The sequence below is a fragment of the Cololabis saira genome, chromosome 6 (assembly GCF_033807715.1).
Source record: "Cololabis saira isolate AMF1-May2022 chromosome 6, fColSai1.1, whole genome shotgun sequence".
NCBI classification, from domain to species: Eukaryota; Metazoa; Chordata; class Actinopteri; order Beloniformes; family Belonidae; genus Cololabis; species Cololabis saira.
In genome coordinates, this window is record NC_084592.1 from 39,414,186 (window position 1) to 39,430,021 (window position 15,836).

Sequence of the window (15,836 nt, forward strand, 5' to 3'; positions counted from 1 at the left end):
CCCACCTCTCTAGTTTTATCCATTTTTGTACTCTTTGGAACCGACCAGTGACTGAGCGCACCGAGGTTGCCAGGGAGACAGAAACATCGGACACTAATGGATATCAGCTGCCCTGTCGTCGTAACAAAGAAAGGATGAGGGGGTTTTAGCCTCACGGCTGGTTGTTGCATCTCTTCAGGGGTTCCTTCTGTGGTGTCTCAACATCTCAAATAAGTGTATCGTTCAAACACTAACAACCGCTGCAGAATGAATCTGCGATGCACGGCATGCTGGAACCGTTTCAGCTCCGCTCAGGGTGGAGCCGCCGGTGCCAGTGCCGTCTGCACCGCTAATTGGCGCAGGTGTGGTGCACAGGCGCTCCATTGTTTGATTGGGAGGCGAAGGGAAGGTGGTGTGTTGCTTTGCTGACAATTATGCTGCGTTGTAATTTATAGCTCATCGGATGCAAGTTTTATCCTCTTACCAAGAGCGTTTTAACTGGTTAGAAGTCTGACAGACTTCTTCGCACGAGCACTGTGCAACACGCACAGCAAAGGGGAAAAAAAATCAAAAGTTTGAAAGGGCTTAATCCATCATTCTCCGTGAGCTGTGAAGGAGAGACAAGGATTTCCACCGCAGTCTTTCTGCAGCAAGCCCGTGCCTCCCGGGCCGCCCGTGTCTCTCCAAAGTGGTTTCCATCACGACACGTCTCACTCGCTGTATCCTGCTGTGAAGTGCAGGTGAGAGCAACAAAGCCGGACAAAGTGCAGACCCGATCTACAGCAACTTCTAGACATGCTGCAGTGTTCAAGTGTGCAAACAGATTAAGGAAGTATTCAACATGTTGATAACGCTGCGCAGGATCCAGTAACCCTGTTTTGTGAGCGGATGACCCAGACGATGTCGTGGATATATGTCACCCTAAATCAATAGGTCAGACTTTTAATCACATCTTGCTTGGTGCATTTGTTAGGGCAGCTTTCAGCGTTCAGATCTGGGTCATCGGAGACCCACCAACCCTCCTTCACGATGACGCTGCATGAACAAACCCCTGGAACACAAGCAGTGGGAAAGAATACAGCATCACAACTCCTGGAGGAGAGAAACACAACTGTCACATCACACAGAAAAGAGAGCTGAACGATTAACATGTTGACACCCAAAAATTGGCGGAATGCATCTTTTTGAGTAATTTGTCGACGTGGCAGAACAATCCCACCAAGTGGCCAGAATGATGCATCAACGCCACCCGGCACGATTCCCCTAGATAAGATCCCTGAGCGAGAAGCTAAAGAAACCAAGCTTCATGGGACTCAGAACAGGTTCTTAGGTCAAGGTCAACACAATACAGAGCAGCTGGTTGTATATGCAGTCGGGGGCCCATCTCAGTGTTACGGCCCCTCACCCTGAGCTCCCTTTGCAGGACTGGCCGGGTGGTTTGCGGGTTGAGTGAAGCCACAGGTCTGTCTTTGGGGGGAGTAAACGTAAACACACAGCAGCGTTTTTATTTACTTTATGTGCAAAACATAACTGCTCATGTTTCCACTTTCCTGAGTAGATGGTTGTAGAGTTGTGGGTAGAGTCAGTTACTCTGCAGATCCCCTCCCCTCGGTAGTATTCTATTTCTGGAAAACTGTTAAAAGTCACATGTAAAGTAAAGTTTGTACTAAATTCTGCACTTCTAAGTGCAACAAACCAACAGTCACAAGACGGGGACTTTTGGCAAAACACGCTAAACTGCAATAAAAAATTTAAGCAACACGACTCAGTTTTCGGTTAAAGACACTTTTTTATAATGATTTGTGGCATCACACGTGTGCATGAAACCTGTATCTCAGAACTTTATATTTTCAAAGAAAAAAAAAAGAGGCTTTGGTGATTAAAAGCGCAAAAGTGGCCGTGCCAGATTTTGTGTTTAGTAAAATCAAAGACCATACATCATGTAACATAGAGGTCATTTGTTGATGTTACTCTTGAGTCAACAAACAGGTTTTCAACATTCAAATCTTTAATAAATTCATGAAAAACGCACAAAAAAAGGCCGCAGCAGAGATGACAAATGAGTGATGGGATGTACACAAACCGCTGGAGCTGCATGGTGTTGAAGAGTGAAGTCTGCAAACATCTGTCCCCGCTGCACGCCACTGCACGCTGCCGCGCGCCGCAAACATCGGCATGTGTCTGCGTGTGTGCCGGGCAAACACTGGTTCATGGCTGGAAACTTTGCCGGGAGTGGATGAATAGAAACAGAGAGGTTTGACTCTTTGATGTAGGACATGTTTTTTATTTGTACAAAGATACGTGCACATAAAGACGTGAGTCACTGCCGAAACACCGCAGGGGACGTTGCCGGGAGTTACATCGGGATTTCTGATGGGGAGGGCTCTGCGGTTTCGGGGGGATTATCGCATATGTGTAAACTAAACGAGATGACACATGCCTTCGGTCTGCACCCCAGTAAGGTAGAGTTACGGTTTACGAAGCTGATTAAAACCTTTTCTATACCTTCAGTCCCGCGTAGATCTGTATCAGTCGTAACATTGGTGCCGCTGAACCAGAGAACAGTCATATCAATCATTTTATTCACTGAAATGGAGTCATTTCCTACAATATTTAGAAGAAGCACGTTTCTAAATATCAACATGTCCCATGACTTTGCGTCCCACAAAAACACAGCCAGCACTTCCTCTTAAAAAAGCCAAATTAAAATTAAAGTCCTTTTGGTTTTGTTTTGTTAATCTGTACCATATTGTAGTGATGCATGTAGATAAAAGTTGTAGTTTGGGACACTTTGCAATGTTATTTTGTGGTTTTTAAATCCACATTAGAGTGGTGTTGTAAATCCTAACATTGATGGCACTGGTTGGGGTTCAGTGGGACTCCTGTTGTCCGGAAACTTCTTTTTTCCTCTTCATAGTTGAAGCAAAAGCCCTGAACACCATCATAGACCTCAAGGTGGACATGCGAACCACTCAGGTGGACCCTGTTCATTAATTTATGGTTCAGGACCACATTGTTCGTAGAAATGAAAGGTTGCAAGTGCAACTCAGATGTCTGTAAGTAGGGGGCTGTCTGCATATCATGTTGCTGTGGTAGTGCTGAAGGAGAGGACAGGAAAGGAAAGGACAAGAAAGGAAAGGGAGATACAAATGTGCAGAGGTGTCCTTCCTGTGTTGTGGGACTCCCTCTGTCCTTAACATTTGTTCAGCATTTGTTCTGGCAGTTGGGGGGGCTACGCAGTCCAAAAAAATGGCGGCTTTCCATAACTGGAAGATCAAGACAGGTGTTAAAACATAAATAGTTAAAGATGTACAAATGTAATCCCCCCAATGATTGCAAAATATACAGTTATGGGTCCAATTTAACCAGATGTCAGATCTCTCTAAGGGTCCTCAAAACCTTTTTTTTTTTTAAAAGTTAAACAACCACACAGCAAAACAGCTCTTGTCCCGCACCACGTATGAAACTCTACGTTAGGACGGGGTGATGCGCTTGAACATACAATGGACTCCTATTACCTTGCTTAGCCTTCTCCATATCACCAAAGTTGTCTCTTGGGGGTTGTCCCAGTCAAAACACGAGCCAGGGATGGGTGTTCAAGTGGGGACATGCCTGGAACTGAAGATAGGGATCCTGTAAATCATCAGGCAAAAGAAAAGGCTTCAGAGGGAAGAACAAACATGAGCAGTTTTAGGGGCCGCACGTCCGATCTGCGGGGCAGATAGTGAAACATTATCAGGCTGCCTCGCAGCGGCAGATCTCTGAGCGGGCAGGCGCTCCGTCTCATAGCGTGACTCTCGGAGGCAGCTGTGGATGTTTTGGAAAAGCTTGTGGCTCGCTGCTGCTGCTGCTGACATATTTGTGTGACGCTGTTAGAAATTTGAGAAAAATGTGTTGTAGCTTTCCAAGTCCATTGAGAACTTCCAGGGTCTGTTAGCAATCACCGTTGCCTAGGCAACGCCACAGCATGAGCTTCGGTGTCACATCATTTGTTACTTGGCATATCTGAGGCGTGCGCACGCAGAGCCGTGCACGTGACACGACGCAGCGGAGGGCGTGGACGGGTCAGAGGGACCTTTGACAGATGTTCAGCTGGCAGCTGGAGGAGCTTCTTGCTGCCTCGGCTGCAGTTGGCTTCGGACCCACGGTGACTCGTCTTTCACTATATCGTGAGAACTCGAGCGACCACTGGAAGACAGATTTAATCGTGTTTTCATTTAGTCTAATTTTCATTCTCTGGAAGCGTAGTTCCCAGCTTCTCCAGCTTTCGACCACATCTCCGCGTCTCTCCCCGCCCGTTCCCTCTTGGCCGGGGTTTTACCCGGCCCACCAAGACTCTCGGTGACATTTAGACTCTTCCAGCAGGGCCCTGTTTGTTTATGTGCCGAACCCAAATCAGCTGTCGTCCCATTCACAGCTTGGCGGGTGGATCGCAACCGCAGAAGATGCATTATGATATTTATTTATGGGCTGTGATTCAGACCAATCAGGGCTCAGGGAAAATATTTGTGTGTCAGTCACAACTTGCGCATATTTCCAGGCTCTGTCCAAGAACAGCTGTCAGCATCGAAGTAATTGATGTCTAAATTTAGAAAAAAATGTTGGTGGCAAGGCCGTGCCCCCCCCCCCCCCCTCCTCTGAGAGCTGAAACCCAGCTGCTGGGAGTCTGATAGGAATCTCTTTGGTGGCATGTCGGGCACGCCTAACGCAGCCACCTGAACTCTGTCTTGTTTTGAGTCTCCGTCTCTGTGCCCCGTCCAACGCAGATCACCCTGCTATTCAAGCAGATAAAGAGCCAAGAATAGAGCAGGGTTCTGTGTGAAAAACAGACGCCCCTGGGCTCATCTGTGAAAACAGACACCACCTCCCGAATAGCGCCTAATCGCTGTTTATTTTAGTCAGGATCGTCCAGGTTTGCTCGAGTGTGGCGCAGATCGGGGGCCCAGAATCCCAGCTCCCGAGGGGTCGGCGGAGGCTGCCGACCCGGGTTGCTCGTGCACGCTGGTTGTGGCGCTCGCTAAGGGCAACACTGAAACCCCCCATGAATGCACAGGAGTCCAAAGAGTTGTGCACATCGATTCATGTTTTTCCCTCTACTTTTGTAAGAAGTACGTTGTTCGACATCCCGGTCGTCACCCAGATCACAGCTACGTCACTTGTGGTTCTTTTTGAACTTGAAACAGTAGTTCAAGACTCGAGGAAGAACCCCGACCCACGCAGGTGAAAAACAACCACACAAATAATGGCGGCACGCCTACAAGCATCAAACAACAGTGGCATGGAAGTTGAACGAGGACGTATACGAGGTGTATAAAAACTGCAGTATTTCACACACATAAACCCATCTTCCTCGGTTCCCTCAACTGTTTTTTTTTTTTGTTTTTTTTTGCACCAAATTTCATTGATGGGACTGAAGCGACGGCTGCAGACGGTTTGCGATGAACCGATCGACCTGCTGCCTCGGCTGTTGTTCGGGGTAAGCTCTGCCCCCTTCTTGCACATCTGCGTGAGAACACAGATCTCTGCTCAGGATCTACTGGAACTAAATGTTTTCAAATCAAGATAATATTCCCCTATGCATCGCTGGCATGCTTTATACTACTTCTCCGAATCTGGCAGACCTCCAGCCCGTGACAGCATTTCCTCTCTCCCTCCTGAATTTTAGTGCCTCGGCTCTGGACCGCTTCCTACCGCTTTGAAGTATTTTTCTCCAGAATATAAAACGCAGCCCAAAACGACACGACTGGCCAGTTTTCCCGCAGCTTTGTGAATCCTGACAAAACCTAAACGCTTCCCGTTCTCCCCAAGCGACAGGGATGTTTTTCTGCATCGACAGACCGCTGCGCTGCACTTCCATCAATCCTATAATGAGCTGTTTTCTGAAACGGGAAGCTGCTGCCTGATGCAGAACCGGGGGCCCCGCTCGGTGTCGAATTACACCCAAGCCGGAGCCACTTGGAGAGCCTCGCAGGAAGACTCGGACGCCTTGTGAAACGTTTGGTCTTTTGTTCTTTTCTTTTTGCTGAAATCACAGTGCGAACCGACCGCCGTCTCGGGTTTCGCAGCATTAAAGTTTGATAGCAGCACCTTTTCCTGAGTCATACGTCTAAACAAACACAGATGTCGGCAGTTGCATGGAAAGCTGCAGTAGCGACTCCCACTGGTTTGATCTGCGCAGCTGCTGGAGCGCAGAAAGAAGCATGAAAAACCCTGAAAGAAATTCAAGTATTACAACTACAAGTAATAATGTCTTCCATTGAGTTGCAGTTCAAAAGTGAAGACAGACTAAAGGAAAAACCTGCAGCCTTTGATTATTTTAATTGATCCCTTAACTTGTTCAGCACTTTTCAACATATCATAAACATACAATAGTGATATTAAGAGACGAATAACTTCTGCTTTCACTTCTCATCCATTTTGAATCTCAGTTTTTAACAGTTTTTTTGGATCACCAGCTTTACTTTTCAAAGATGGAACTCACAGTAGCCCTGCCCCCGGCCTCCGATGTCACAGATTCTTAGATCTGGACCTGCACAGAGTTGATGCTGATCTGCAGGTTCTGGTGCTCTTTGGGCACACGTAATAGCCGTGATACGATTATCAACAAGAACGTTTGATATAACACCTGTGAATTTGTGGATGACGTCACATTTGTGGATATTTAGGCTCCCTCGGCCTTCCCCAAGTCCTCGTAGAGAAAACATGCCCCGCCTGGGTTAATTAAAAAGCAACTGGATGCTAAGTATCTTTATTCAAAAAAACAGCTCTTAGAAAACGTATTTGTGAGTTCGGGATGGCAATCTGTTCTCGATGACAGACTAAATAATAGAGTTTACAGTCAATGCTGTGATGTATTAGCTGGTGATCCAAGGGGATCAACATTAAAGCTAATAAGATTTTTACATTTTATTTCTTTATGATAAATGAACACATCATCTGCATAAAGTAAAACGAGCAATTTGTACAGTGGAGGAACAACAACCAAAGTTTTTGCAACAACAAAATTTATCCGTAACTCAAAACAGCATCGCCGTACTGAGCATGCTCAATTTTATGAATATAACAGTTACTCAGAGCAAAACGAAGTTATTGAACTAGAACCTGAAGTTTCCTGCTGTCTTTCACTGGCCAGTTGGGTCACTGTTAAATAGTTGATGAAAGTTCATAGAATGATGTTGGGAAGACTGAGAACATCAGAAATCATAATCATTCACAGAAATTGTAATTGGTGCATCTTGTCAATATTGAAAAATATTTGAAAATATTAATAAAAAAATTGAAAATATGACTTATCATTATTTAAAAAAGGGAATAAAATAACACATCTGTTTTTACTTACTCAAGCAGGGAACTACAGTTCCACTTGCCCATACTGAGTTTGGTTTCCCCAGGCAACCATTAATGTTGACCCTCCATCTGGACCTGGTTTTGTTTAAATGTAAAGAAACATGGAAGTTCTGAACCGGCACTGGACTGACCTCGGCCATAAATGTGTGAAACGACGCGAGAAAAAGCAATAAATCGGGCAATGAAATGAACCGCACCGAGACGTGAACGTCCCTTTCTTGCTCTGTGAAAGAAGCGCCCATCTTTGATGGAGACCTGCGTCCCTTGCCGCCTCCCCCCCGACTCTCAGGAATGTGCTCCACTCTCGTAGTATCATTACACGTCTCCTCCTCCTCCTCCTCCTCCTCACAGCGGTGCCGTGAGCCGAGAGGCTGTTCGCGGCAGAAAAAAAGTTTGGGATGAAGCGCGCGATGCTGAGTTCAAAGCAGCGACGTAGAATGAAAACAGACAGAGGACCACAAAGAGGCCCACTTGCTCACGCAGATACTGAACAGAGAGCAACGGTCGAACGGGAAGCAGTTAAGGATCTGTTTAGGTCTGCAAGTTCAGCTAAACAAGAGCATGCTAATTGTCGGTCCTCGTGTTTTTTAGTTTAATAAAGATAGCTTGCATCTCTCCTGATCTGTGCTGTATCCACTGCTGTTAATGGGCTGCACTGTTGCCTCGGGCCTGCTGTGAATGTGTGATTTGTGTAAACAGCGTGTGAACTCCCACTGAGGGGGGCCCACGGAGACCCCTTCCCTCCTGTAATAAGTTGCGTGACAGGGTTGGACGGACGCGATGGGAGAGGCTGCATCCTGGGATTTTTCCTGCAGTGGCCGTCCAGATAAGCCAAGCACTCTGGTTGGCCAACAGTGCTCACATCAGATGCTGGTGTGTGTGTGTGTGTGTGTGTGTGTGTGTGTGTGTGTGTGTGTGTGTGTGTGTGTGTGTTTTATGTGTGTACAGACACACAGACTGCCAGATCAGTTTTCCAGCAATGAGAGAACCTGTTTTCTCGCGAGGGGCCGACAGTAGAAGCTCGAGCTAAACTCGCAGCACACTTATGCTCCAGATTACTGACAGTCCCGTGTACGGATGTGGCGTAAACACTCAAAGCTGCACGCACCGAATGCACATAAACCCGTTAGGCTCCGTGGTGACGAACGTACACGTGTACGGACATACAGTGCATGTTTTGTTTCGTACAGGTACAAGACATTGCACCATTTCAGATGCAGACATTTGCATGCGTGTCTCCGCTGTGAACATGACCCGACACGCTGGGCTGCCGGAGAATAATGAACACTGAGAAGTGACTCTACCTGCGGAGCGCTTCAAACACTGCGCTGACGAGAGATGCCGGGCCCAATCCAAAGCAAACAGCAAACTAATAGTCCTGCCTGCCCTGGAAGGGTTTCAGTTTACATCACATTCTCCTCACACAGCGCCCTCAGAGAGCTGCCAAGAGACGTGCTGCCAAGTCGCTCTTTGGTTTTTTTCTTTCAATCCCTTACCTGGAAGCGGCTGTCTAAACTAGCTTTGTTATCCAGCCGCTCATGAATGCAGTGTCTAATTACTGCAAGTCACAGATGATCTTATTGGTCCAGTTGTACGATGGCGCCGCTCTCGCCACAGCCTGTGGCACCATCTGTGGTCATACTTTTTAAACATATTTTTCTGGGCCAGTTTTAATAGTTTTGCTGCTTCTGGGATTTTTGACAACGATTGTGCCACTTCTTTTAAGCATTTGGTAGATAAGTGACCAGGATAGTTGAGAAGCTGTTAACACCTATGCTTCCAAGTACTTTCAAAGATTTTTTTAAGACCAATTCGCAAATTCATAACTATAATACCAGACAATTTGAGGATCTCCATTCTTCATTCAGTCGTACCAATAGCAGTCAGTTCTCCATCAAAGACAGAGGTTCCTCACTCTGGAACTCTCATATACTTATCGCAAAATCTTCACTGTCTATTAATAGTTTTAAACAGAGATTGAAGACCAGCCTTATTGATCAAGCGTCTAGAAGTGCTTCCACTTAATGTGGACTCACTTCTGCACGTGCACACCGAGAAATTGTCTGTTTATATCCATCTTTTTTTAACGCTGTTTTTTTTTTGTTTTTTTGTTTTTTTGTTCTTGCTATTATTTCAATACAATGTATTTTTCCTGGTGAGAACTTTGAATAAGCCCATTTAGGGCTTCCTTTCTCACCTGCACATATTTTCATGCTTTTTATGTTCATTTAAACTTTTGTACCGTTTTTTATGTTGTGCAAATAAACAAATCAAATCAAATCACCTGGGAGCAGCAGATGGAGCTCTCCAAAGGCCGGGTAACAACTGGAACGAGACCCCAGGTCTCCAATCAGTTGTTAGAGTTAAGTTAAGAGTGCAGACGGACAGTCAGAGTAGGAGGGACTGCAGTGCTCCGTCACGACGGATGTTGGACTCTTGGAAATGTGACAGAGCATCTCTAACACTGAACCACATATATGACCTGTAATACGTAAAGAAATCTTTTAGTATATGTCGTTTAGATGTTCCTGCCTTACCACTAACATAGACCCCTGGAAAAAAGGATATTTATGAAGTGATAATATTGGGCATTTAATAAAACTAAAGGTAGGGCTGGGCGATATGGACCAAAAGTCATATCTCGATATTTTTTCTGTGCCTTAATTGGGGTTTCCCCCAAAGCATTATAGCATAGCATCTCTGTTAGCTTCATTTTTTTCTGAGGCAAACCCTTAAAAAAACAGTCAGTTTTAATACAAAGCCTCGTGCCAAATGTCACACAGGTTCCTTTATTAACAGAGGTCTGCACAATATCAAAATGTATAAAACAAATGAAATAAAGATAAACTGCCTGCATATATAGAATAAAAATGCTTCTTGAATAAAATAAAACAAATATCCCTTCCCTGCATAACAATTAAATTAAAATACACTGTGCAATTAATACAATGTAGACTTTTCCACTGAGGTTGACAGTTGTGCAAATAACAAAACATTTGTGCAAATCTCAAATAAAACATTCAAGTCAATTTGTCACAAAATAAGCTATATCAAAATCATTTTTAAAAAAAATGTAAAAAAAAATTAAAAAAAAAAATTTAAATCGATATAAACGATATTGTCTCGTACCATATCGTGTTTGAAAATATATCGATATATATTAAAATCTCGATATATCGCCCAGCCCTAACTAAAGGTTTATCCTACGGATGCATGTCAGTAGTTTTAGCAATAGCTCTGTAGTTTCAAACATGCAGACATGACTTGTAAACATGTGCAAAGGGAGAACACCTGTGAAACATTACAGCTGTCTCACGCAGCTCCGAGCGGCACGACGGGGCCGCCATCACTCACCACGGAGCGGAGTTGTCATCGCGCCGCGGCCGGCCCGCTTCTGGAACTTCTCAGCACGTTTGAACCGCAGCGGCTGGAGGAAGTCGGGCGACCCGAGGGATGAATGGACTCTGTGTGCTGTGTTGCTTTGGAAATACGATCTGTGCTGACAGCTCACGTTTTTTTTCTTCTTCTTCCTCCTGTACAGCGACCATGAAAACCAACGGCAACGGCGGTCTGGTGGCTCCGGTGGTAAACAGGCCGAATGGGAAAACCGTGGCCACAGCTGGTTTCTCCGAGGGAGAGCTGCTACTTCAGGTAACACATCCGACCTGCTCAAGATTTAGAGATCATCCTGGTGTCTGTGCTTAGACCACAGTATTCACTTTATTAGTGTCATGTGCAAAAGTTGAGACCCCCATCTTATCACTGTCTCCTCAGGATATAAGAGGGAAAGTTGCATGTAGGCGCTTCTAATCATCAGCCCTTGATGAGTTTATGATCAGAGTAGGGCTGTTCGATTTTGCCCAAAAATAAAATCTCGATTTTTTTTTTCTCTTAAAATCCGATTTTCGATTATGATTACGATTATTTTGTGAATTGACAAAAGGCAAAGAAATTATTTCAAATATGCTGTTTTTTTATTGAACATTTGCCCCATTGGGCTTTAAGTGCAAACTTTGCTCTTATTAAACCAAAAATGAATGAATAAAGTGCAAAACTCTGTAAAATAAGTTGAAAAAAAGTTTAAAAAAATATAATAAAATATAAAGTTTTTTTCTCTGAAAAAAAAAATCAGGAAATCAGCACTTGCAAACATACAGTAAGTTATATTTCCAATTAAATAAAACAAGACATTTTCTAATTAAACTAAACTGGGTCTTTGCATGCTAAATAATAATGCAACCCATGAAGGAGGTAGAGGTGTGTAATGTCAGTCATTACATTTGATATTCACATTTGCAAGTTTTTTGCAAGGAACACGAGCCGGTCTACGGCATCTGGCTTGAGGGATGCCCGGTGGCATGTTACAACGCCCCCTATACACTAAAGAGCCTCTCCCATGGGGCACTTGTCGCAGGTATTGAGAGGTATTTCCATCAATCATTAATATGTGTGCAGACAAGGTAAAAAAAAAAAAAAAGTAAAAAATCGATTTTACGATTTTCTCGTTTTAACATCGTTCTAATTACATAATCGCAATTACGATTTAAAATTGATTAATCGAACAGCCCTAGATCAGAGCAGCAAGGTGCTTTCGCAGCTTGCTGGTCTGAAGTATTCAGACGTGTTCACAAAATACCAGAAGGGAAAGACTAAACAATCATCACAGAGAAGCAACTGTTGCTGCACCCATTTTTAAACAATTGAGGGTTCAATGTTCTGCGGTGAAAAATATTACTCACAACTGGAAAGAATCCCAGAAAATTCACCAATCTTCCCGCCAGCGGACATCCCATCACATTTATGCCAAAGTCAAGCTGTGCAGCGCTCATAAAAATACAAAGAACGCCGTGATTCACATCTCAGAGCTTCACTGCGCGTGTTGTACGTTAGATTGCACGTCAGAGGAAAGGGATGAAGAGGTACAGCTGTGTGTCCTCAAAACGTCCAAAGACCTCGGTGATCCCACGCAGTGATGTGAACGAAGGGGTTCAAATTCTACGCAGAGATGTCAGATGATGAGGCCATACTGTAGTTCACCCCATCGCCGCTAAAGGCGGACCGACGAGCGTTTGAGTCGTGGGAGAACCTCGTAATATAATCGTCATAATCTAGAAAAATGTGTTTTTTAATGTGTGAAAATCAGTCCTGATGAAGAAAAACGTGCGTTTTGTACCATTAATTAACACTTCTGCAGTTTTGTTTTCTCCACTTTCATTTTTTTTTTACCCTTCAAATGTTTGCCACACACGCACACGCCTGGGGAATAAGTGATTTATTCCATCACCGATGATTTGAGCCGACGCATGGTGAAGCGGTACAACTGCACCGAGGTCACGCCGTGTCTTTGTGGATCTGATCTGGATCTGTTTCGCGGGGGTGCCGCGACCACGGCGAGCGCTTCTCGGACCAACCCGCTCCGTGTTGGTCCACGCTCACCAGCCAGACACATGTTCGCACATGTTCTGCATACTGAGTGCAACAGGCGGCGGTGATGCAATCCCAGCAGCCTTCCAGAAGCAGCAGCAGCCATCGATTGTTTGTTAATTGTGAACAGGCAGCGGGATTAGTGGCTCTTCGCCCGCCGTAAAGCGCCACACAGACAGAATCCAGAAACGCAGCATGGCGTTAATCTGTCCAAGTGTGTCTATTAAACTGACGCAAATCCAAAAAACATGTCTTTTTCTCTTTGTGCGGGTGGGATCATCAATATGTGGCAGTTATAGCTAACATGTGTGCAGGTACTTTTATCAAAACTGGGGCCAGCATGGAAATGAAAAAAGGGTTTTACTAAACAACATAGGTCCATCTTTATGTTTCAGTCCTGCAGCATATTACAATAAAACTCAATCTCAATCTCAAATCAGTCACCGACTGGGGAGGAATATTACTGCACGCTAGGAATGGGCGATATTTTACCGTTCACGATATACCGTCAAAAAAATTCCTCACGATAAGAATTTGTCATCTGACGTTTTTGTGTAAAGCTGATTTTTGGAAGGAAGGAAGGAAGGAAGGAAGGAAGGAAGGAAGGAAGGAGCAGGGAAGGAAGGAAGGAAGGAAGGAAGGGAGAAAAGAGGAAGGGAAGAAGGAAGGAGAGAGCAGAAGGAAGGAAGGAAGGAGCAGGAGGAAAGGGGAGAAAGAAGGGAAGAAGGAAGGAAGGAAGGAAGGAAGGAAGGAAGGAAGGAGAGAGCAGGAGGAAAGAAGGAAGGAAGGAAGGAAAGGAAGGAAGGAAGGAAGGAAAGAAGGAAAGGGGGGAAGGAAGGAAGGAAGGAAGGAAGGAAGGAAGGAAGGAAGGAAGGAAGGAAGGAAGGAAGGAAGGAAGGAAGGAAGGAAGGAAGGAAGGAAGGAAGGAAGGAAGGAAGGAAGGAAGGAAGGAAGGAAGGAAGGAAGGAAGGAAGGAAGGAAGGAAGGAAAAGTTCCCGTTGAATTGGTATTTTTTTTTATCGGGATAAATGCCAAAAATTATCGTGATACATTTTTTAGTCCATACCGCCCATCCCTACTGCACGCCTCATCAGCATTCCTCAGACGGTTCTGCACCAAGAACCATCATGCATCAGTCCAACAACATGGAGACAATATCCTTAAATGTCAGGCTCAAAGAAGGCAGAAGGAATCTGGGTTGGACCATCACATGGTGGAAACTTGTCTCGCGGTCAGATGAATCAGAATTCCAGATATTTATGGGGGTGGGGTGTGCTTCAGACCAACAACGGAAAAGGTAATCCCAGCGGAAAATCCAGCCTCAACGACGATACGGGGCTGCGTCAGTTCCCCTTCTCAAATGCCATAAACACCTTTTTAGTAACATGAGAAGGAATGGCAACATGTCGAGTGGATGAAACTGTCTTTGTGTGGAGTTTCCTGGTCTGTGCTGACTGTCATTATGCTCCCTGTTCAGGCCATGAACGGCTTCGTCATGGTGGTCAGCTGCGACGGACTGGTGTTTTACTCGTCTCCTACTATCAAAGACTACCTGGGCTTCCATCAGGTGAGACGCCGGCCTTCGTGTGCGTGTACAAGTCCAGGGTGTCTCCGCTCGTGATCTAACCCCCCGTGTTTTGTCTCCTCCGCCCACAGTCGGATGTGGTCCATCAGAGCGTGTTCGACCTCATCCACACTGACGACCGAGGCTTGTTCAGAGAGCAGCTCCACTTCGCTCTCAACCCTCCGCCCATCGCAGCAGACGGAGAACGTAAGGGCTTGAACTGGTGTGGTCGTTGGCAGCCTGTTTCAATTTTAGTTTTAGTCTAGTCTTTCGGTCGAGCTATCATTGTAGTTTTTATTAGTTTTAGTCACGTTCATACTCCTTTTAGTCGTGTCAAGTTTCAGTCTAAAACTCTGAGCATTTTAGTCTTATTTTAGTCAGAATTGTCCATGACCATTTTGGTCTCGTTTTAGTCGAAAAAAACTGATGACATTTTAGTCTCGTTTTAGTCAAAGATTGTATTTAGCCAAACCCATTTTACAATTCAAACAAGGTTATCTTATTATTAGGGCCCGAGCACCTTCAGTGCGAAGGCCCTATTGTATCTGTAGGAATTTTTTTTTTCTTTTTCTTCTGACGAAAGGAGGGCCTTTTTGCCCCCCTAAACGTGCCCAAAAAGTCACCAAATTTTGCATGCAAGTCAGGCCTGGCGAAAAATTTGATATTTAATGGTTTACATTAATGGGCGTGGCAAAATGGCTCAACAGCGCCCCCCGGAAAACTTTGTGACTCAAGCCCCACAATACGGTTTGACGTACATGCATGAAAATCGCTACACACCTGTATCAGTACACAACTTAAAGAAAAGTCTCTTGGCGACATGGCCGAAACCGAACAGGAAGTCAGCCATTTTGAATTAATCGTGTCACTTTGGCGCAATTTATGCCATTCCTTCGGCAGTTAATACGGCCCGAACCGTAACGTGCCCCCAAGTGTGTTATACATCAAAATGTGCGTCTCCATCCTGCGACAACACGCATTACTTTTCTCTTTCAAAAGCGTTACCGTGGCGACGCTAGACGCCAAAAAGCGCGACCACCCTTCATCTGGTTGGTTCAGACCGAAAAAACTTTGCGCCTCAAGCCCCAGAATACGGTGTGACGTACATGAACGAAAATCAGTACACACCTGTATCATGTCGCAACTAAAAGAAAAGTCTCTTGGCGCCATGGCCGAAACCGAACAGGAAGTCGGCCATTTTAAACATTCTGAATTAATCGCGTAATTTTGGAGCAATATGAGCCATTCCTTCGAGAATTAATACGGCCCGAACCGTAATGTGCACCCAGGTGTGTTATACATCAAAATGTGCGTCTCCATCCTGCGACTACGCGCATTACTTTTCTCTCTCAAAAGTGTTACCGTGGCGACGCTAGACGCCAACAAGCGCACCCCCCCTTCATCTGATTGGTCCATATTTGATAGTTCTCCAAAAGTCACCAAATTTTGCATGCAAGGCAGGCCTGGCGATAAATTTGATATTTTATGGTTTACATTAATGGGCGTGGCAAAATGGCTCAAC

At 45.0% G+C, this 15,836-nt stretch overlaps 1 protein-coding gene across 2 annotated transcripts in view; it reads left to right on the forward strand.

Annotated features, from left to right (window-relative positions):
* Positions 1–15,836, forward strand: part of LOC133446177 (aryl hydrocarbon receptor-like) — a 47,721-nt gene that overhangs the window by 19,514 nt on the left and 12,371 nt on the right. For both annotated transcript variants that reach the window (XM_061724092.1, XM_061724093.1), the window contains exons 3-5: positions 10,868–10,977; positions 14,228–14,317; positions 14,407–14,521. In XM_061724092.1, coding sequence (XP_061580076.1) covers positions 10,868–10,977; positions 14,228–14,317; positions 14,407–14,521 — 315 coding nt within the window. The remainder of the gene's footprint in view (positions 1–10,867; positions 10,978–14,227; positions 14,318–14,406; positions 14,522–15,836) is intronic.